The sequence below is a fragment of the Crocodylus porosus genome, unplaced genomic scaffold (genome assembly GCF_001723895.1).
Source record: "Crocodylus porosus isolate Cpor-Errol unplaced genomic scaffold, CroPor_comp1, whole genome shotgun sequence".
Taxonomy (NCBI): Eukaryota; Metazoa; Chordata; order Crocodylia; family Crocodylidae; genus Crocodylus; species Crocodylus porosus.
The window spans coordinates 447,784-472,118 of NW_017728897.1; the positions used below are offsets into that span (position 1 = coordinate 447,784).

Here is a 24,335-nt window from a genome sequence, read left to right on the forward strand (position 1 = left end):
GGGGGGGGGGTCACACCTGGCAGTAGGACTCAGGGAAAGCCATGGCAGGACCCAGGAAGCACCAGCAGTGGGAGGGGGAAAGGCTGCTTTCCCCCTGCACTGAGCAGCAGTTTATCCCATGCTGCCAGTGCTCAGCTTGGGCCCCGCACTAGTGCCAGGCTCACCCGCTGGCACTCAGCACCAGCAACACTGTGCTACTCAGCACAGTGGAAAGCAGCCCCTCCCCTCTTGCCATCGCCAGGCAGTTTTGGCTGCAGCCACCACACCAGGCTGTGGTGCAGCTCCTTCACCTCCACACTGTCACTGCTGCCATACCGGGCAGCCCAGAGGTGGCAGTAAAGGAACTTCAGGGCAAATTGGCACAGCACAGGCTCCAGGCAGCCGCAGCAAAAACTGCCAGGTGACAGTGAGGGGACGGGTCTGCTTTTTACCACACTGAGCAGCAGTTTCTGCCCAGTTGCTGCTGCTCAGCCCCAATGGGCAAGCCCAGAGCTGGCACAGAGCACGCAGGGTCGTGGCTGCACGTGCTGGTTCCCACCACTGCCACTGCATGCCCAGGTACCAGGCTGGTGTAGAGCAAGCGTAGGGTGCGCTGTGGCTATAAACTGCTGGCAGTAGCAGGGAAGCGCCAGGACACCCAGGCTCTGGGCTGTTGCAGGGTGGGGGTGGGTGCTGACTAGCTCAGGGGGGTGAATGCAGGGGGCTCCCACGCACACTCCACATACCCTCAAACCCTTCCCCGCAAATCCCACAGCCACATCCTCCCCCACACACAATCACATCCCCCACAAATACCACACATACCACATCCAAGACATCCCCACAAAACCCACACCCACCCATACCCCACCACACCCCTCATACACTATATAACAGTAAGACTGCATTTTAAGCTATTATGCAATCCCTTCTACATATACAGCACAATCGCACACAAATCAGGACAAAATCATTTTTTTCAAATTAAATAAAATATATTATGGGCGTTTGATTTTTAGTATATAATTTGGTGGAGGTTTTTTCTGGTTCTAAGATGGCACACCCTCTTCCCCAAAGGAGCACTTCCAGGGCCAAGGAGAGGGACTTCTGGTGGCAAAAGTAAGAGGTTAGAAGGTGGGACTTCTGGTCCCAAGGTGGCGACCAGGGGGTGGGGCACCTGTCAAGGGGTGGGGCTACCCATGCAGCCCTCAACAGCTTGCCAAAACTTGGTAAGCAGCCCTCCACCCAAAAGAATTGCCCACCCCTGCCTTAGCCACTTACCTCAGTCTGCCTCAGGTTCCAAACACTACAATATGGTTAATCATTAGCTGTCCTGGCAGGGGCAGAGGGAGCCCCAGAGGCATCTGAGGGCTAAAACAAGCTACTTACCCGTAGTGTTGTAACCGTAGTGGGGTCCCTATATCGCCCATCCTCTTCCTTCAAGTTATAGCCCTCTGGTCTTTTGTCCCTTTCACTGATTTTCCATAACTTTATTGTTTTATCTGAAATTAAAGCATTGTTCAAGATTAAAATAAAGGGTCTAGATGCCACTGTCTGTTCACAACATTGTTTTTAGGCTACTAATATTCATACTCCAAAGCATCTAAAATTACCTTGCCTAGATCCCACCTAAAGAAGAGCTTAAAAGATCGTGCTTCAAGATGCATATTTATCAGATGTGAATGATACCTCAGTTTGCAGTTAACATTCAAGAGAACTGGTTAAGTAAAAAGCTCAAAAATGGGTCTAAACACTTTCTGTACCAGTCCAGCTATTTTACTGTGTATTAGTGTCATCGCATGGTTTTTTAGGTGACACTTTAACACACAGTAAAAATAAGCTACTGTGCATCAAAATGCACGTACAGGATGTTATATTAGTGCAAGAATGCACTCTGTCAACATAGTTCTTTCCCACTCCTGTACAGGAATAGCATAAAGGTGCTATACAGGAGTTTGGTTATCAGAACAACATCTAAGTGGGAGGATGGGAGGCACTGCTTCAAATGGGCCAAAGTACATCTTGTGTATAGCAAAGTCCTTACACAGGCTTTGCAGGATTTTCTAAGCTTTTTAAAATATATCCTTCACACTAGTTCAATCCACTCCACAAAATTTTGTTACTATTAAAAACATTCTGAATGCCTAGAGATAGTTAAGCCAAGCATAAATTAATTATGTGTAAACTGATATTTAATAACTGTCATCCTTACTGACCTAAGTTGATTTCAACAGGACCTGGCAGAAACTCTCCTCCTAACATAAAGCATCTCATACATAGACTGGAGTCATAATTTTTTAAGATTTTAAGTTAAAAAAAGCCACATTTATGTTTGGGAGAGCTGAGCATGCCATAAAAGCAGCAAGGAGAAATAAATAGTAGGGCTTTGTATGGGGACATAGAATGAACATTCACAGGCTCCATGTATACATTTTGAAATTTTTTTAAAATAAAAAAACAAACAAACAAACAAAAAAAACCCTTACCATTTGTAGATAATAAAAACTGAGCAGCATTTTTCTGGGGTAACCACCTAATTTTGTTGATTTTTTCTTCAATTTCTAAACTTTTCAAGTAGTCAAACTCTGGTTCATGGCTTTGAAAGGTACTGTAAACATTATATTCTCCTCTGCTGTGAGCCTGGGTTTTGTTCTTTACAAGAAAAAAAAAAAGGGGGGGGGGGGCCAGAGAGAAAAAAAAAATTGTTTCAGAAAATTGGTTGACCAAGATACACGGCACGTACAATGGGCGCATCTACACAAGATGCTGTACTGTGGAGCTGACTAATTAGTTCCTCAGTAAAGAGTCACTGTCTACACATGCAGCACTATTAAGCCACAGTAAACTAATTAACTCTGCTGTAGGATAGCGCTGCCTGATAAGTACTGTCCTACAGCAGAGTAGCTACATGTGGCCAAATGCACGTGTAGACAGTGATGGGGCTGCGGCACAAGGATGTTACAGTGCAGATGCTGCCGGCCAGCTAGCCCCACACTATAGTACCCTCATGCCCCAGCCAGCCCCTCCACAGTATATCCAGCCAGGGGAGAGCAGCTCCAGGCTGGCAGGCTGGCACCCCAGGCCCTCTGCCAGCCAAGGCTATGCTGCCCCAGCCCAACCTGCCATGGTTCTGGGTATACATGTAAATGCTGTGCCTGGGAGCAATAAATTCTGGTGCGAATTACACCAGAGTTTATTGTGTGAAATTAATACGTGTAGAGACATCCAATGCGTACTAATATAACAGGCGAGGGTTAAACGCAAAAAACGTACCTACGCTGGAGTCTGATGGTCAGACTATTTGTCTTTACCCATCTTTGTGTAGAAACCCAGAGACCACAGAGATATCCCATTTTTCCAAATCTGTGGAATGGATGCCATAGGATTTATCCACCTTAAAAGGCTTCTGAGACTCTCAGATTCAAGACCCTTACACGGGCATTGTTGCTTTTGATGCTCCAGAAAGACAGTTAGGCTTGTAAAACTGTGACTTAACCCCCACCCCCTTTTATTCCCATTTACCGCCTCCATTTTTTGTTTCCAAGTAATCACCATGTATAATTTGAGAATAATCCTTTCAATCATCTGAATTACTAAATAGTTATTAAAAAAAAAAAAAAAAAAAAGTCAGCCTCCATGCCACTATAGCAACTTGAAAAAACCCCCAAAAACTTCAAGATGACTTATGTGCAGAATGCCAGAAGTCCTTAAACATATACAAATGCTTTAATACTTCTGTAACAGGACTAAAATCCCACCAGACCCCTACAGTTGGTCATCTCCTCAGAAATAAAACCTGCAAACCATGGGGAAGATTAGCCTGCTACATTACAAGTTGCTGGAATGTCAAACACAACCAATGCACAAGCCAGAAGAGAAGATCTGTTTGTGTGAATTAGCTTCTCAGTTTCTTACTGGTCCCAATTCCTGTTCTAAAGATTCCTTGCTCCCCTTTCATAAAGCTGCCCTAGAAAAAAAAAAATACAGTAAGGCTCCTCCTACCTCTAGCCTAAACAGGTTTACTATTTAAGTCAGAGATGCGATTGAGAGCTGGTCAGGCCTCCTCTCACAGATGGTAAAGCAACTTGGAATAATGTGAAGCATCAAGTCTTATGCAGATTCTGCTCTCCCTGCTGAAACTCATGCCTCAGGCAACAATTTCTTAAACCTATTCTTGTATTGGAGGACCTTGTTCTTCAACTGCCACTGTAGGGATGGGAACCAGGGAGCAACTGGCACAGTTTCAAAAACAATCATTGTGTAGACCCTCATTTTGTGGAAACTGTCCAAAGTTTTATTTTATTTTCTTACATGCGTCTGTAATCCCACCCACTTCCAGAGGGTGCAGCCACCCCCCTCCTCTGCCAGCAGCTGACATGTGCTTTTGGCATGATGAGCTCTTAACCGGTGAACTTGTTACTCCCTTCCTATTGAGCGACTCCACTGTTGCCCAGATTTTTCCCCCTTTGCCTCACCCCAAAATACCTTCTAGAACAATCACTGCTGGCCCCATAATTATTTCATTTTTGTAAAGCTTTCCTCATGCATGTTACGCTTATAATTTAAGGGAAGGCTGGACCTTTTTTTGATCAGACTATAGCCACGAGCATCAAAAGAAATGCCTTAAAAATAAAATTTTACATCAGAGTATTGTGCCACACCTATAGTTTATTCTGGCTTTTGTAGAAAGAAGGAACTTAGTGCTGTGTGTCAAGTGGATAAAGTATTATTTCCTCTCTGGGGCTTCTGTCATATTTGCTTGCTTTCATGTGATAAACAGATGCCACATTCCAACAGAGACGGCAGCATTTCAGTGGGTACATGAGGTTACACAGGCATATGCAACTATATACATGGATCATATCCACTATACACGTACAATTTGTAAAGCATTTTCGAATAACCTATGCTTACGTGAACTAATACAACAGTTCTTCTGTAGATAACCTCTTCTTCTTTAGATTTATTATATACACAGGTCCACATGCACCAAGCATCTCTAACCAAAGATGCCAGGTGTTATAGTGAGTTTTACTTTATTTTTTTAATCGATTTTCATAATGCATTATGTATTGTATAAATACATGCACTCAAACCTCTACTGCGAGTTTTGTGCTACTGGCCATCTCACTGGTGCTCAGAGTGCAATTCTGGAGCACAAAGCAAATTTATCTACAGGTGTTTTCAGCCTTTTTTAACAAGTGTACCCCTTCTGTCTCAGTTTCAGCTCATGTACCCCTTTATATTAAAATTATTTGGGGGGGAGGGGCTGAGCATGTGTGCCCCCAGCAGGCAAGTCTGTGGGGGAGGGGAAATTATGGGGGGAGGCAGATCAAGGCCCCCCCGCAGTAAGGGAGTGAGTGGGACACAGACAGGGGCAGGGGCTGGTGTGAATAGGGTCTCAGCTGGGCTGGGTCATGGGACATGAAATCGGAGCTGAGCAGCAAATCCAGGGGGCGGGGGGCTCCCACCACTGCACACACCCAGATGGAGGCCCAGGGAGCACATGCCCCCCTTCCCCCAATCTGTGCACGAGGCAAAGTTGGCTGCACTAGGCTTTGCATGCTGCTGCAGCTGCCCCAGGAGTGATGCAATGCCACGTGCATCCCGCCGCCAGGCAGGCAGGGGGCAGGGCATGGTGCAGCCCAGCAGCAGGATGCACATGACGCTGCACTGCTCCCAGGACAGCTGCAGTGGTGCACAAAGCCCAGTGCACAGCAGCAGCTGCCTCTGCCCCATGCACAGATCGGGGGTCTGGGAGGAGCACGTGGCCCTCAGGCCTTCACCAGGGTGCATGCAGCAGTGGGAGCCCCCCCACTTGCCCTACGATCTTTTTAAGTATCCTTAGGGGTAGGTGTACCCCTGTTAACAACCACTGATCTATACCGTTCAAATAAAACTGAAGCACTATTTCCATTCTACAGATGGGAGAAAGCAAGATAAAGATGCAGACCAAATTATACCAAAATCAGCATCACCAGAGCCATAGTAAGTTGTGTGCGTCTACTTTGTCCCACGGAAGGCGGAAGCTAAACCAGGGCTGTATGCCCCTGAATGAAACAACTGCCAAGGTTAGCTGTCACTAGTGGATGCAAGAAACAGTTAAGACTAATCAACAAATGCATACTATGTCCCTTTAGCCCCCAACTCAGTATAATTTGTCTATCTTAATGACACACACTTAATGACTTGCCCAAGGCAAAAAGACAATTTGTGTAGAGCTGGGAAAGGTATCTAAATCTCCTGAGGCACAACCCAATTTCTTAATAAGCTAAAAGACGAGACCTTTTCCAGGACTCCTGATTTTCTGAGAGGGTGAGATCCAAATCCTACAAGCTCCGTTTTTGGAGTTTTCACTGCCCCCCAAGCCCATGAATTCCAACGCAGGAAGACTCTGGCAGCAGCTGCTCAGAGCCTGGGCTGGCAGTGGGGTGACAAGCAAAATGGCCTTGCATGCCACACTTGGCACACGTAACAGGGGTTGCTGACCCCTGCTCTAGGATTGTGTGCGCCAGACTGAGTTGGCCCCCATCCCAATCGCAGAGGGGTTGGGCTGCTCTAGGAACATGGGATGAGGCAGCATGATCAGGGCAGGGTGTGCAAGGGTGCCCCTAGGGCCCAGCCACTGCCGCTGAGCTGCCTAGTGGGGCAGGAGGCTGTGGCCACCAAGGCTCTGGTGCCTACCAGATGGGACTCACCCTTAAGGGAATAGGGAACAGCTTCCCACCTTGGGCCAGGAATGCAACCCTGAAAATTTAAACTACTGCACAACCCCGCCCTCTCAAAAACACCCTGAGAACAATAAAAAGATGAAAATAAAAATTGATTTATCAAATTCTGCCACGCCTAAATATACTACTATACATCAAAAGATTACAGCATAGAACTATAGTAATCCACCATATAGTTGAGCTTCACCTTCTTAAATAGGATCTCTGTTCAGTCCTTTAGTTAGGCAAGAAAAGGTCATTAAAAGACTGAAGTAAGGACATCCAAAATGTTGTGTTATAAAGTCCAAGCAAACAAATGCTGCCATCTATGAAGTTTTTTGTCCCAAGTAAAAGTCAAGTAAACCCCACTAGATGGCACCAACTGACCGAAGCGATTTATTTGCCAAAGACAATTTCAGATGTTGAACAAAAGTAAGTTGTCATAGGCCAGGTGTGCACCACTATGGATGCCACTATAAAAGTGACACAGACAGCTTCTGTGTGCAACATGCAGATCGCAGAGGGGAGACAGACAGCTAGGACAGAAAACAGAAAGCAAAGCAGCAAACTGGGCAGGGAGCACAGGGAAGGAAGCAAAGCAACAGATCAGGCAGGGAAAGGAGACTGGAGTGCTACTTAGGCAGAGTGCAGAGCTAATTTGTGGCACACCTGCCAAAAAGGTTGGCCCTGCACTGTCAAAGGCTGTGGGCTAAATCCTCTAGGGAAGTAGTGCGATATTTTTGAGAGTTACAAGTTTTAGAACTAAACAGAGCAAAAGTACTAGAAAACGTACTAAAGGGAAACAGCATCTTTAAGGAAGGTAAAAATGGACTCATTTTGTGATACTCAAGTCAACCTTCCCACCCCCCACCCCCAATTACATTAGTCTAAAAGTATTTTTTTTAAGTTTGGTAGACCTTTAAAACACTACTAGAGCTTTAGCTGAAGACCATTAATTAGGGAAAGAAGAAAATGTTATTTTACTTTCTCTGAAGAGAGCTGGTTTGAACACACAACTGTGCCACCAAGAATTCCCAGGGTCTAACTCCAAAACCCTCTACAACTTCTGAGTCAAATGCTCTACTTAACCTTCCTAGCCTTTAAGACGGTCCGCAGCCACCACCAGACAACAAGAGGACTAATACTTATAAAGACAAAGTCCACCACGCAAATGTTGTATATTGCTAGCACTAAATGGATAACAAGGAGTCCTTTATCCTGTATCCTGACTAGATGCATTGCATGGGATTTTCAAGCATATTTAAGTAATTTAAGAAGTACAAGTTCCATTAGCTTTCAACAGGATGCATCCTCCTAATTCATTTAGGCCCCTTTAAAAAATTCTGCTTACTTGGTATGCTGCAACTTCTTCCCCAACTGTCTCAGAATGTAAAAATCACATTTTGTAAGGTCAAATTTAGATTCTTTGCAATAACTCTCTTTGTTTGCATGCAAGATGTTTTGCAATAGTATCCGTGATGAGCAGCTTGATCTCTGGTTCTGACTGAACGGTTAGCTGCCCGACTTGTCAGCTATTAAACTAAGTAGAAAAAATCTGAACATACAGCCAAACACATCTCAGAAACTTCACTATCTGAACATAATCATCCTATTAAAATAAATACAACAGAAGTGAAAATGTTTTGCTAGTTAAAACAAATTAATCATAAGCCTCGCCAACGGCTATGCGCACACAAAAATGCAAAGACTACCTATTTTAATATGAATGCACTGACTTGCCGAAGTAGAACCATGCAAAGACAACAAGATTGACATTGACCTGCTTTATCTTTAAAGAGCTAACAAAAGCGTCCTAAATCAAGAGATTCTACATTATTCTGTTGAAGGTAAGTAAGAAGCCTACTTTATTGGATAGTCAGTCCTATTGCTCAGAATCTGGAAAAACGCTATGTGATTATTTAATCTCTAAAATAGGAAATCTGAAGTATGCAGATTTTAAATTGAGCCACAAATTAAACTGTATACCTGATACAGAGAAAGATGCCTCAAGGCAGGTCTCCTGGGGGGCAGCAGGTATCATTAGGGAAAGTGGAGCTACTGAGTATACCAACAGCATCAATTAAACAGCATGGGTGCAGGAATAGATACATAACTTGCATATGTTAGCAGCAAAAAAGAATGAAAAGTTATGAACACATGAGTATGTCAGACCAAGGTTTTTTGGGTAAACGTGATATTTCATTAGAACAACTGAATAGTTGGAAAATTGTTCTTTGCAAGCTTTTGGGCACAAGCTCTTCTTCAGGTATGGGAGGGCTGGTGTTTGACACTCCCTATGCCTGAAGAAGGGTGCTTGTGCCCAAAAGCTTGCAAAGAACAATTTTTCCAACTATTCAGCTGGTCTAATGAAAGATAACACATTTATCCAAAGAACCTTGTCTGCCTATGTCCTTAGACCAACATGACTACAACCAACATCCCTGAAACTTGGAGGGTGTTGAGTATTTTCAGGAAAATCATAAGAAAGACTGATCGATCAAGGCATCATTTCATGCAAGGTTGTTTCAAGATCACAGAAGGGACAGTCTGATAGGACAACTGTGATTCTGGAGTCAGACATTAAAGCTTGGGATAAGGCCTGGCATTTGACTCGTCAGTATTTCCAGGTGGTGTTGCCAGGAGACTGGATTACTGTGTGGACCACTTGCAGAACACAATGAGGTGCCCAGTGGCGCAAGGCTTCTTGACTTCATCTCTGATGCAGGTAGGATCACACGACAGAGGCTGAAGCTAGAGAAAGAGGTCTCAAACCAAGACAACCTCTGTGTCATTAGGGAAAGTTGAGCACTGGTGCTGTTTGCTTTGGGAGGTTGGCTTGCAAAATCAATGGATATCTTGGGCAAGCCTCATGTCTTTTGAAGGACATGCTTTCATTCAGGTGACGCAGAATTATAGTTTGTGTGCATGTAGTAAGACAGAGCAACCCAAGGAGCTGTAGCAACTCTTTGTGGATTATGTTGCCTTCCCTTGTTCACCTTCCTTCCTCCTGAGCTTCTACAATGCTTCTATTAGATGCTTCCACTGTATTAGACTACTTCAACCAAGTTGAATTAAAACCGAGCCCATGCTTCAGGGCTTCTGCTGGCTGCCTACAGAGGCCAAAACAAATTCCCCATCTCCTGAATGCCTAATCTTTGCTTTTGGGGGTTCTTCACCTCCTTTCTCTAGTATTGAGAAACACAGTATTGAAGATGGGCTACAGTGTAAGCGGGCAGGATGCACTGGTGCTTCAGCTTCAGTAGTTGGGTCTTGCTGTCCTTACAATAAACCCATCATCCAATAAAGCCTCAGGAAGGAACTTTTCCCAGAACAGATCAGCAAGGGCTGTGGGGGAGGGGAGGGGAGGGGAAGGGAGGTGGGGGGTGCACTTATGATTTTTTCATAGCATGGAGCACAATTCACTTCTGGGTAAAATTATACTGAGATAATCCTAACCACATGGATGTCACACACCGATTGGCACCTTTTGCATGCCCTGCTCTGTTCCGTTGGCACAATAATAAAAAAACCTAGGGCTTCAAAAAACTACAGGGATCCTGTGTTTGACACAACATGTTCTAGTCCTACATTCCATATATTTCCTTCCATGTGCTCATGGTACTTAGAGTTCTGCCTTAAGACTATCACTACTGGTAATTAGTTATCACTATTAGTTGCTTTTAAGTGTTTTATACATCTTCCAATAGATTAAATATTTCCCTTGGTCTTTGGCACAGCTTCTACAGCACAAAGCTCATGCCATAAGTCTTCTAGTTCCCAAATCTACTACTTTTAGTACCTTGGATGAATGATGGCAGGACCAATTTATTAGTGTTTGTAAAACACTTTGAGGTAAAAAATAAAAGGCTGTATAAAAAAAAAAAAAGGTATTAATGTCATTCATTTGAGAATTATTCCAAATCACCGGGCTCCATCCTTTTTCTGAATGGATCCTTCTGTACTTCAACCCTTGCGATTAATTTACCAGTGACAGTCTCACTAATCTGCGTACTGTATAATTTGTACAAAGTGACTTCTTCTCACTCCTCAGGAAAGAGTATTTTAAAATCTAAACTGCAGTGCAATTCCACTGCAAGACTATTTTTAAGAATACATTGACACTGTGAGACCCTAATGCAAATGGCAAAACAGGGTCCACTGCAATGGATTAAGCTTGTTTTTACACACCATTCCACAGAATTCAGTAATGAATCTGAAGTGAGGCACAGGATGAATATCTGAAGTGCTACTTTATATGTTTAAATAATCAGCAAGCCTTTAGGCTTAAGTCGTACATGTTTCACAGATGAGGGAAAGACATCCAACAAATGAATGGTCCTGTGAGCCATGATGCCAGGGACAACAGTCTACATGAGACTTAACTTAGAGGTAATGTCTGTTGAAAGGATAATGATTTGTTAGCTAACTATAGGGCAGTAAGGATAAGCTTTGCAACAGACCTAAACATCCAAATTTCTACCACAAGCTATGAAGACAAGAGAATTAAATTAAGGCATGGGTGCCTGATGCCTCTTGACACCAGTCAGCAAGTCCGATCTCCCTCACTGTAAAAGCAGCCGCACCGCTTCCGGAGCTCCATGGCCACTTCATTTTACTTTTTGGACTAAAGTGAACTTACTAAGATCTTTAGGTTGTAAGGTGTGGCTGGAAGAAAATATCTGTTGCTAAATTACCGCGATATTTGCTTGTAAAGAAAGTAACACTGACATAACCTTAAAGTAGCCTTTTCTGATTGATATCAAAGTGGAAAGGGACATTTTAGGTCTCTCACACATTTCAGGCCAATCCTCATTTCTCAGCTAATCCTTAACACAGGTTTTAGTGCATCTTCAAAGGGCAACCATCTGTGCCTAATAACCATTCGAAGGGGCTCCCCATAAGTGGCTCTACAAGTGGACATTTTGCATACAACCTGTTACACACTTCTAAGGTCTTTTGAGGATAAAGGGGAAGGATTTTAACATTACTCATTTTAAGCCATTGGTACTTACCTCCTGCTCCTGTTGAAAGATGACAACTCTACCTCCTTTGTCTCCTGTTGCTAGTAATTCTCCAGAATGGTTAAATTCTACCGTAGAAATTATATCCGCTGCATAATCAAAAAAAAGAAAAACAGAAGAACCCGTAAGTTATTATTTCATCTATTTCCAAAGAGTCAAGAAGGTATAAATAACTAGGTAAGAACCAACTTTTCTGAAAATGAATCCTGTCAAGTTAATCTCATTTTTATGAGAGAGAAAATGCTTTGGTAAAATTATACACTACAGGCAAATATCCAGAACTGCTTGCTCTTACAAGAAAAAAAGGCCAGGAACAGCGATTTTTCTAACCAACCACAGAACAGCAAAGCATCTTTGGAGTAACTAGAAACCAATTCCTCCTCATCCACGGGACAAAAAATGTTAGCAATCCAGGTTCAGTGATATTCACTACTGTGTTTCAGACATACTGGGTTATTGGTTGTTATAAGCAGCTAAGTTACTCCTAAGCTCTAGACACATGTAGACCTCAACTGATCATTTTTAGGAACAAGAACTGGGCCCATGTTCATTACTCACATAAAAAAATCCAACTAATTCACACGAGTCAAATCTGAAAACTTTGGGCAGAACTGTTCTACTAGGATGGAGGAACACCAGCATCTACGGAATGCAAGGAAGCAGAATAAAAAACAACTACCGTCAGATTAGGATCCAAAAATGCACAAAGAGATAGAGAGATAGGAGAGGATTGTTTTTTATTTTTAACAGATACTAAAAGAAACCCTTATTTGAACTTGGATCCTAATCTGACGGTAGTTGTTTTTAATTCTGCTTCCTTGCATTCCTTAGAGCAGGGCTGGGCAATTATTTGGGCCTGCAGGCCACATAGGCAGTTCTGAAAAGCTGCAACAGCCTGGAGCCCTCACGCCCTGCAGCTCCTTCCCACCACTGCCAACAGTGCACAGCCCCAGCCCTGACTCCTGCCTGCCCCACGCCCACTCCAAACTCGTCCTGGCCAGAGTGGACCAGCCAGAACCTGTGCACACAGACCCGACCCAACCCAGCCCATCCTGTGCCTGCTCTGGACCATCAACCCATGCTTAGCAATGGCAGCAGCCAAGCAGAGGCTGCTGCTCAGTGTGGGGGAAAAAGTGTCCCCCCACCCGTCAGGCCCTTCTTGCTGCAGCCACTCTGAGCCTGCACCTAGGCTGCCCTGCAGCTCCTCTCAGCCACCATTACCACTGCCTCTGTACCACCAGTGAGGCAGTGGTGGGAGTGCAGAGGAGCCACAGGGCAGTCCGGGTGCAGGCTCCAGGTGGCTGCAGCGAGGACCCAGGAGTGGTGAAGGGGCGGGGATGCTTTCCCCCTGCGCCAAGCAGCAGCTTCTCCCAGCTGCTCCCACTGCTCAGCGTGGGCAGGCGAGTCCGGAGCAGCTGCGGGGGCATGCCAAGATCAGGGCTTTGCTGGTCCACTCCACCAGGCTGAGTCCGGAGCGGGCGCAAAGCAGGTTCGGGTCAGGGCTGTGCGTGCAGGTCCCCACCAGAGCCACAGGGCTGGGGCTAGTGGTGGTGGCAACTGGAAGGAGCTGCTGCCAGCTGGGCTGCCTAGAAAGGCAGTCTGGCTATGGAGCTGCCCCTGCCCTGCTGCATCCCCAGGGAGTGGTGGGATATGCCATGGGCCAGATGGGACCAACAGACCTGCTGTGGGCCAAAGTCTTTCCACGTATCGAATCTAGTCCATGGGCTGTATATTGCCTGCTCCCATCTTAGATGCTGGCATCTGAGCATCTCCACCCAAGTAAAACACATACACACACTTCCCAAATAAGAAAATTCTAATATTATAAAAGCCTTAGTCCATCTACCCGTCCATCCGTAATGCTTTATTCGCACTCTGCCTGGCTGTCTCGGCAGCCAATCAGTGTTCTTCGCAGTCAGAGACAGATGGTGGAGTGCCACCATGACAGTGCGAACTGAGGGGCCGGAAGGGAGAGGCAAGGCCAGAGGAGCAGAGGGGGATGGCAGGGACTGGAGCGCCGCCATAATGGAGGGGACAGAGCAGGGGGGCAAGGCCCAGGCCCTGGAAGCAGCAGGGAGGGAGGTGGGGAACAGTCCATGCCATGTCCAAAGGGACAGGGGGACTGGACACAGGCTTCTGTCCCTGCCCATCCCCGTCACTCTTGATGGGCTATTTGCTAGTGTTCCAATATTACACTGGGGTTTCATCTGCCAAATATACTGAGTCTTTTGTTTTACACAGTCCTATAGAAAAATGGACAAGTATGTGTAATAATACAGTGCATACTGAATAGGGATCTGAACCAATCATCCCTCTAAGGCCAAAACCTTACAACATAAAGCAGAAGCCAATTTTTGCATAGGCAATGCAAATGTCATACCTATGAGAAGAATTAAGTCTAATGCCCACAACGATGGATTCACTTGTGCAAATTTCTAGCAAAGAAAAACCCACATATACTTGTTTTCATGAGTTATGACATGCCTAATGTTAATATCTGTATAGGCATAAAGGAAGCATTACACTTTGCTTCCTTTACCAAAATGGAAATTAGACTGAAAATTTAATTAATGGAAAATGATCACGTTTACATTTATACTACCACTGCCATATAAAGCCTCAATTTAACTCAACATATCTCTGAAGCTCTGAATCTCCTAAGTAGCTATTAATAAAATATATGTACTGTACAGGGTCAAAGATGACAAAGATAAATAGACAGCGAGAATATGCTTTTCCATTATGGATTCTGGAAATTAACAAATCCAGACTCATTTTTCAGATGATAATTTTGCAAATAGAGCAAATGTTACTGTTTATGTTTTTGACATAAACATGTCTAACTAAGACCTTTTTTGCTGCGTTGTACCTTCTATGAAACAGTTTAACAATGGCTGCCAATACCTCATCTTTGAGCAGCTACTAGGAAACAGATTTTTTTCATCAGAAAGTTAGCTATTTTCAGGCAGGAAAAAAAGTCTTTACATTTTTTATTACTGAAGTAATGCAGATGGGACAATGCACTGCAGGCATTTTTGCTGGATGTTTTCTTCTTTCTTGCTTTATATTTTAAACAATCTAAGGAGCTATTAACTTGTATACTGAGCAGAGACCGCCTTGCCTTAAAATATCAAGGGTTTCTGCCAGGAGTCAGGCCAGAAATAAGTGCTATGACACTAGACAGCAGAGACACAGTGACAAGCTTCTTTCATTTTAAGAGAAACAAAAAAAAAAAAAAAAAAAATGTCCCTTTCTTTAGATGGGAAACTTAAAAGAGGCTATGTTGGATGTTACACAGAAATCATCCTGATGTCATTTCAAAAGGTTGGGAGGTTCCCTTTGAGTTCCCTTAGAACTGCCGTGTTTTTTATCAACTGCAGTACAAGAATAGACGGCTGTCTTAAAATTGCACAACGCAAAGACAGCTTAGACGTGCAAGCCAAACTGAGCTGCAAAATGCCCACGTTATTGAGATAAAAGATGCAGAGTCAGATTCCTGGCATGTATAGGAGGATGTCAGCTATCCACCACTCAGTACTGCTCTCCAGTGTGCAGCATCCATCGCCACAGAGGGCAGAACTGAGCAGAGCACATGCTACATCTCATCAGAATTATACACAAGTAGAGACAGGATTCAAATGTTTCACTCACAGAATCAAAGTTAAATATGCAGGTGTTATTTTTAGACTCATTTTTAAGAAGTCAAGCTTCTGCATCGTGAAGAAAAAGAAACACAGAGATGAAGGCCCATCAAAAAAAATGAAATACTCCCCTCACAAACACATTTTATGGGGGGGGGGGGGGAGTAAAAATAAAATGTTAAGATAAAAAATAAAGTAAAAATACCAGTTACTCCCAGTCACCAGCATCTTGTATTGCCTGCCTCTCCCTAATGTTCACATCTGAAATTTCTTTAAAGAACAAGGATTTGTGATGATCTAGGTAGATGACTTGTCACAGGGGATGAGCAAAAAAGCAAAGAAATGCTGCATCTGATGATTTAGATGCCAAAACATAAGCAAGTAATAAGCTACCCAAAAGGCTGTTTTCAAAGGTACTAAATGCAAAGCATCTAATCATATTTTCTTTATTAGCAGATCTCAGCTAGTCGTTCTTTTTTTTCCCCTTAACATAAGTAATTGCTTGGCAGCTCGTCTTTGAACAGGAAACTCCAATCACCATCTAGTTTGGGTGAAGACTGCCTGGAAAAGAGAAAAGACTTCTACCTTCACCCTCACTAAAAAGCTTAATTCCAAAGGAAAGTACTTAATTAGCTGTGAAATCTTAAGGCCACTAATCACTAATAAAGCCTGATCTTTTTATCAGTTGACAAACAGTGGTCCCAGTGACTTGGAGAGCTGTAGATTTAGTTTTATATTAATAATTTAGCATCATAACCCAAATTACATTTCAAGAACCAAACACACATCTCTAACTGAGCAAAGGGCAAAGGGGGGTAGGAGGGAGAGGGAGGGAGCAGCACTCCAAGGAGATCTAGAAGCCCAATTCCAGTCCTGGCTTTGATGCTGACTCCTCCTGCAGTTTAAGAGCATTCATATAACCCAACTCTATTTCCCCACCTTAAAAAACAGCAAAACTTGCTACAAGATTTTCTGGAGGCTACCGGAAACTTAGCATACATTGCTGATCAGAACAGCAAGGCAGGTAATAAATGCATACTAGATACATTTTCTCAAAACAAAAAAATCTGAAGTTAGTTTGATTTCACTCCCCTTTGAACATAGTTCATCTGAAATCGATAGGAGATTGTTACAGTCTTTGTCCAAGAAAGAAAAAGAATTGCTTGTTTTCTGTGATAGCTTCACACCTATCTTTTATACTGCTTACATTTTAACCCTAAACGCTCTCTGTCAGGCAGTTACACAAAGGAGACCTCCCTCTTCAAATCATGTCTCTCACTTTAGTTTTTATGCCTAGTCCCTCAGAGGGGTTGTGTAGTATCTGAGTGAGTGGTTTGACTAGTAGCCTTCAAGCAGACATAGCTCCTGGTTTGTTTACAGATTCAGCTGCATGAACCCCCAGTGAATGAAGTTTTAGTGCTAGCATCCCCACACTCTACAAAAAAACAGCATGCTCCTTTGATAGTGACAAGAGACTTAAACTGGAAATGCTTGATCAACTTCAGTTTCATCATTCTATTACCCAGACAACACAGATCAATTTATTTGACCATTTTAGATCTGAATTAAAAAAAAATAATAATAGAAATACCACTTTATTTGCAACCTTAACAGAAAAACAACTCTTATTTAAAATGAAGATGCTTCTAAGAAGCCTTTATGTTTTTATACCATAAATGAGCTATTCATTGTAAAACGAGCAAAACAAACATGAACTCAGATGAGCAAAAAAAAAATTTCCTATTAAAATACAGCTACTCTTCATATTCCACATAAAACAAAACTGAGAGCAAAGCAACTAATGAAGCATTTTAAATCAAATAAACTCACCGTTAAGAATACTGTATTCCCATACCTTGGTCAAAGAAAGAGGCAGACATCAAGGCACTGGTGTTGGACTGAGTGGATTTAATAGTGTTTGAGAATTGACAGGGGAAGCATTTCATCTTCCGCAGTACACTGATTCGTTTGTGTATTTTCATCTGTGTTAACACGCTTGTTGCCAAATAAAATGGGTACCAGCCTTTTCTTAAAAATGGTAATTACAATCCCAGTGATAGTTACAGGCAGGCTTATTTTTGTCCGTCAGTGCTGCAATGGGCAATACAGCATCTACAGAACGTGCTGCTTTTTCTTGCCTCCTCCCTTTTGTGCATGCTATTTTTTGCTACAGTCTCTAGGTGGGGGTCTTGCAATCACACAGGGCTCCTCTTACCACTGCCCAGGAGCTTGGAAATGATCCGTGCCACAAGCAAACAGTCCCGTGGAAAAAAATCTGAGGCTGAGGGAGTGCTGATGATCTATTGAGCCCATACCACCAAAGCCTGTCAGAAATATGTAACATTTTACTGCAGAGAACATACAAGTGCTCTCTCCTCCACCCTCAAACACCAGCATCAGATACAAACAGCCACTGAGAACTGTACATATTTGATGTTCCTTGAAGGATACGATAAAAACCAGCATCAATCTGCTGAGAGAGCTGTAAAAAGTCGCTGAATGAACACTGCAATTCACCCACCCTTAAGAGACCACATCTCTTTTTTTCTTCTCCTGGGATCTGGGCACTAATTTTTGACACTAGCAAGATACATGCTGACATCTTTAAAATCATGATGCAATTTTTTTAAAACAATGGCAGTATCAGAGCACAGGAAAGAGGAAGACTTTATTCTGATGAAGACAAAGGACAGAAATCATCATCATCTGGGTTTTTATGTGCCTCCCCCCCCGCCCCCCCACTGTGGTACTGGAGTCCTCAGTAATTGCATTATTCTCACATCACTATAACAAGGTAAGCAAGTGCTATGACTCTTAAAAATAGAGGAATAAAAACTCGAAGATGAACTAATTTGTCCAAGGAAATCTGTAGGTGTCAAGGACTGAATCCATCTCTCTCAAGTCCCAGCCCAGTGCTCTATACCTAAAAAAAAAAAAAAGCCTTAGATTGTGAAGCAGATCTATCACAGTGATTCTCAACCAGGGCGATGGGAAATCCTTAGAAGAGTTCACAGGCTGCAAGCGGATTAGCACAGGTTGAGACTCAGTCCTTGCCTGGCTGTTCCCCTGATCCATTGTCCAGTATTTTTCAAGGAGATAAGCTCTCTAAATAAGTTAGCTTTTGAAATGGGGTGCTGTTCAATTATAAAAGTTCTGGAGGTGGGCCTCGAGTCTAAAAGGTTGAAAACCACTGATCTCTACGAGATTGATAAGCATTGGTGAGAAAAAAAAAAATCTCCAAGAACTTTATCCCGGTGGAGGAACTGATGTCATCTTTTATCTGGTACACCAACGTGACACCAAAACAGACCCTCTTACATGCAATTTTCTGTTTAAAAACTTGATACTGATCATGTTATTCACATCTACTGAATTAGGATATTAATGCACAATAGCGTAACAGCTCTAGCAGGATCATTAACAGAAGTTCTCAAAAGGAAAGCTGCAGCTTAGCCTAAGTATTCTATGCTCCAATTAGAAAGATTATCAATTGCTTATATATTAACTTTCACATGAAACACAAAACCAGACTAATAATCTGATTGCTACTAATGCTTTCTGTTGGACAAATATCATTTAAATAATAAAGCAGTAGTTTTAGGTAGATAGATATGAAAATACAAGAGGTTTACTGCAGGTTTGTTCAAACAGAACTGAGCAGCAAACCTGTAATTTTACCAATTCATGCATCTCAATTAAGTGAATCAAGAAATTCAAGAGCCAGTTATTACAACCTAGAATTATTAAGGAATGCTAGCACTGACTGACTTGCAGGTATATTTTTAGAAACTAGCATTTCCTCCCTTCTCTTGCAGCACAGGTGAAAAGCAAGTCCAAGAGATTGCTAACTAAAAATCTTAAAAAAGGACAGGCAAACGTACATCACCAGGTTGGTCCCCTGCAGCAGCTGTCATGAAGAGGTATAATGGAGGACTCTTCCACGGCACCTAACTTCCTGCTCTTTCTTCCCACCATAGCTTAAGCAGAGTTCTCCCAAATCTAAAAAGGAAACAGAAGTGACCTGATCTCTCTTGCTCATTAAGTTGGTATGGGACTACCATTTTTTTTAAGGCAAGATAGTACTGGCTCATTTTCTACACTAAAACAAAAACACCAATAACAACTGAGAACAGGCAACTCAAGAGGGTCAATAAGAAAAGGCCTCACATTTTATTTACTTAACAGTCCTGCATCCAAGACTGCTCTTCCCCCCACTACCTCTTTTCCTTCACTGCGTTTGTCTCCCTCCTTCCCCGAGAGCCGAGTTAGGAATTACACTTGGGGGCCTTCCTACTGACTGGCTAAACAGCAGATTCAGTAACAGCCCAAGTCTGGTATTCACAGGAATAAAGAACAGAAAAATCCTCCTAACACAATTGAGCTTAATTTCCAGCCCACAGGCCAGATACAGCCTGCACAGCAATATCATCCAGCCGATGGGCTCCCTATGGATTTGGAAATTTGGTGGCAAGTAAGCAATGGCAGCGATAACTGCCATTCCCCTGCTGCCAAGTTTCTGGTTCCATGGGCCAGTTGGCATCATCCTGCACAGCAGGCCAGCAGTCCACGGTAGAGCCAGTGCATAGCCAGATCTAGTACGCAGGGTCACGCACCACGTGGAGTGGTCTCACGCTACTGGTCTGGCCTGTGGAGCCAGAACATTGAGCACCACTGTCCTAACAGACCATCCCCTGATAAAATCCCATTCAAGTCTATGGCAAAACTCCCACATCAGAGAACAAGAGTTAGTTAAATATCCTCTTTTACAGATGCTGCAGAGCAAGAGGTAAGAACTTCTGTAGTGGACAACTACGGAACAATTTGCCCATGGACAAGTTTTTACTAATATTCATTGGTTAAGAATTAGCTTACAGAAAAGCATTTTATAAAAAGGTATAAACTTTCCTGTTTTTTTTACCCCCATACAAATCATCACCAATTTAAATGTCTCAATTCTATCTTGTGATAGCAACCTCCACAAGTAAGCATACCATGCAAAAAATCACTTCCTTTGATTAATTTAGACTTGTTCACTGAATGCCTCCTGTTCTGAGGGAGGAAAAATAGCTACTTCCCATTTTGTATAACTTCCATTATACTCAATCTTACTTGTTTCTTAGCAAAGTTGGGCCAGTGTTTTCAATCTTTTCCCAGACAGGAAACTACTCTCCACATAGACAACAGCTTTCATTACCAATCATCCTTTGTTCCCTTCCTCACCATCTAACCAGAGAAGCTATATAATTTCCATCATCGCAAGTTTAAGCAGCTGTTAGAGTATCCTGTGCTGAAGAGCAAGATTTGACTGGATGACCTTGAGGCTCTCACCAGCCCGTTTTCTAGAATTTTTCAGTCTTAGATATTGGGGGGGCTGGCAGGTGCAGAAACAGGACAGGAGAGAAAAAACAAAACAAAACACAACACAACACAAAAAAACCCTCTGTAAGCTTCCACTTCCTTCTGCATCCTTTTTCCCATTCCACCATTTTATTAACACTGGTCCTCATGCTCCTGGAACTAGACAGGTATGCTGCATGCTAACAGCAGCCTGAAAATACCACATTATAGGTTTAGTGTCATTGCTAGCCCAGCAATATCACCATTAGATCTTAACCTTTTTGCTAAGAACAGTTTTCAGAGAGCAGATGCTCAGTACTTTCTGAAAGCATCTCAGTCTGGATACAAAAAGTGAGATGCAAAAAAACTAATGCTTCTGAAAACATTAACCTTCCATTGTAATTCTTGGTGTGATTACTTGTCTAGTTTATCAAAAACAGCTTAAAACAAGCCCATGTTATGCCCAACTGAGTCCCAACCAGCTTTCAAAATGGTGTAAGATACTCATCTTCAGCTGAAGTGGCTTGTTGGATTTTGGCTACTGAGGTCACATGGAAATCAAAATAAAGAAATCAAAATAAGATGGTAATCAAGATGGTATGTGCAATGTGTAGCCCACCAAGGCGATAAGCACTTCTTTTGGCTCAGTACAAACATGTTCATGACTTGCAAATCCTCTCCAGACTCTCATCCTGAGCCTGTGAGCTGAAAGCAGAAATCAATCATCATGATTACTCTAAGTCAAGGAAAATCAAACTGCCTCCTCTCGCAGACATATCAGCAAGGTGAATGGCAACAACATGAGGGTTAACACAGCCATGGCCCACGCCCTGCTCCCAACATGACCACAGTGGGGTTCTGGACCCCAGATTTCAGCAGCAGCCCCACTCATGATTTTTCCATTTCTCCAGAGGCCCCGTGGGCCATAGCTCCACGGGCCACCCATCTGACAGCCCTGCCCTAAACAATTACAGAAATCTTACTTTGTATGCGAGTGAGTGCGTACACGTGCATGTCAGGGCGTGATGCTACTCTATGACAAGACTAGTGCTCTTACATAGATGGTGCGTCAGCACACTTAAGTGAGAGACTGCACGTCAAGCCCATATCCATCACCCAGCACCACAGAGCATTCCTAATTAAGAAATAAACTAATTAAGAAATAAGAGACAAAGATATTAAACAAGCATCTTACAGGCCCTGCACAGCTCCAGTTGGAAGCTCCTGGTAACAGAGCTTCTGCCAGTATAACAGAACGGTCTGCTGTGTCAGGCATCCTGAAAGCCTTGTAAAATAACTAAGCCTCCCTACTAAAGCAGCTGCAAGCTACAATTGCTTGCAACTGGTCTTATTTTATGTGCACATGTTCTTCTTTCTGACAAGTTGCCCTGAACTTGCTATGCCTTTCAGCACCACCTTTCCTCTCCTCTCTTTTTTTTTTTTTTGCTAGAGCACTAAAAGTAAAGAGAAGACTATCATGCAGTCGCAAGAAAAACTAACCTTCACTATGGAGATAAATTCTGCTACAGAATCAAGGACAGACTTTTCTAGGGAAATGTGACGACAGAGAGAGGCCTCCAAGCATCCTAGCTAAAAGCCAAAGAAATTGAACAAGACTGTTGGTTTGATAGAAAATAATACACTTACTACGGGAAGCTTTAATATGGACTGATTTTTCACATTTAGAATCTACTCTGGTAACAATCACTTGGAAATCCTAATCCACGTTTACCATACTGAGGTCCATGGGCCAGATCTGATCCATACCGATTGACTAACTCGTTAAGTAAAACACCATCCAAGCACCATCTGGCCTGATCCTATGCATTACACGAAGCACACAAGGCTGGTCTGGCATGCAGGCTGTAATCAGTACCATGGGCAATGCATCCAGCACAAGGGGTGGCTCCAGGGCATACAGTACTCACACACTGGCTCTAGCGCACACAGCTTGGGACCTGATCCAGACTGGCAATGGAGACAACACAAGCCCAGTCCAGTCCGCACACCGCATGCATGGCAGGCTGGGTAAGTCTGACATCCTGTTTTAAGACACGGCAATGGAATCAGACTAGCCCAAGTTCTTCCCCGTGTCTCTACCATTCTGAGAGAGGATAAAATACTTGCCAAAGTCAGTGAGAAGGAATGGCTGGGACACAGACTAAAACAATAGCAGTTTGAAAAAAGAAACCCTTCAAGAGCTGAGCAATAAAAAAACCCCCCCCAAAAAAACCCAAACACAAAACTCAGCCATAAACTTGGGCAGCATGAAATATCCTTGCGGCAATAGGCAAGACTCATTCGTGTCCAAATACTGAAGCAGTCACATTTACTAAGCAAGAACCCAGTTGCCCAAGTCATTTTCAGTGGAAGAAGCATTAACTTCACTCAGGGAGTAAAGATTGCAACTGCTGCAGATTCCACAAGGTAAACTTAAAGAATAGGTCACTGACCTTTATTATAACAAAGTTGCACAAGATCAGTGAAGATGGGTACAGCAAGTCAATAATTAGATATACTTTTATTTTTAAAAGAGCCAGGACTGCTAAAGCTGAAACAAATGTTTGGGTTGTAACACAAAGCCAAGCAAAAAAATTCTCCTTTAAAAAGGAGGGGGGCAGCATTTCCTCACTTCTTTTTTCAATACGGCAAAGAGTCACTCTATGTCTCCCTTACTTGCAAGGATGCGTACACATCCATGATAATTTATTATTCAAGTACAAGATTTCTGTCAAAAGGCAACCACATCAGGATTCATGTGAAACTGAGAAATCTTCAGCCAGAGTAGTTACAAGAGATGAGCCACTCAAACAGAAGGCAGGCTACCCACACTAATTAGTGAAGCGTGAATAAATACATGGATTTAACTTCCTAACTGATTTCATGCTGAAAGAACAACAGGTTTGAATAAGCATCTCGCTGCAGGCAACTGGAAAGTTACTTTACACTTGAGGCACCTTTTCTGCTTCTCAATATGTTGGCCTTAAAATTGAACAATAAGGAATTCTGTGAAACAACACACAAACAGAGGCAGAGGAGCCAACTTTAGTCAACCAGAAGAGCAGCTGTGCTGGAGAAAAACAAAACAAGACAACTTTCCCCACTACTGGCTCATCTACTTAATAAGGGTAAAACGCAGAAAATTCAGCAGTCTAAATTAGTGAGCTGACCATACTTGAATGCACTGACTTAATTCCATACGGTGTATTTTTGGTGACATTAAAAACAAGTTGTATTAAATCTCACAGTCTTGTAGCAGTAACAGGATATTTATTTTTATTGGTAGAGCAATAGCTACATGCTTTAATGTTCTATGAACTCTGTACAAACACAGCTCAGAAAACATACTTGGTAGGCAACACATGTCACCTAGCCTACAGTAGTAAGTCAACCACAGCAGCTAACAAAGAGCTTTTATTTCACCGGTTCAAAAAACTTTCTGCCTAAGTTTTTGGAACTGCTTTGGTACATTGTCCAAGTGCATACAAACCCAGCAAGTAAATCAGCATTTACACAAGCCAAGCAATCCACTCAAGTTGCCAAGGAGTCTGAAGAAAGAATAGTAGTATTTCAAAGCACTTAGGTACTGGTATGCTTTTTCTACCTTCCTACGGGCCTGAAAAAAAATCTGGAATTTTCTAAGAGGA

The 24,335-nt window shown here is 43.0% G+C and overlaps 1 protein-coding gene across 2 annotated transcripts in view; it reads right to left on the reverse strand.

Moving 5' to 3' along the window:
- The window catches only part of PPP2R2A (protein phosphatase 2 regulatory subunit Balpha), a 66,642-nt gene that overhangs the window by 6,921 nt on the left and 35,386 nt on the right, over positions 1–24,335 (reverse strand). For both annotated transcript variants that reach the window (XM_019556560.1, XM_019556559.1), the window contains exons 3-5: positions 11,702–11,799; positions 2,466–2,631; positions 1,369–1,481 (exon numbers count right to left, since the gene is read on the reverse strand). In XM_019556560.1, the coding sequence (XP_019412105.1) occupies positions 1,369–1,481; positions 2,466–2,631; positions 11,702–11,799 (377 nt within the window). The remainder of the gene's footprint in view (positions 1–1,368; positions 1,482–2,465; positions 2,632–11,701; positions 11,800–24,335) is intronic.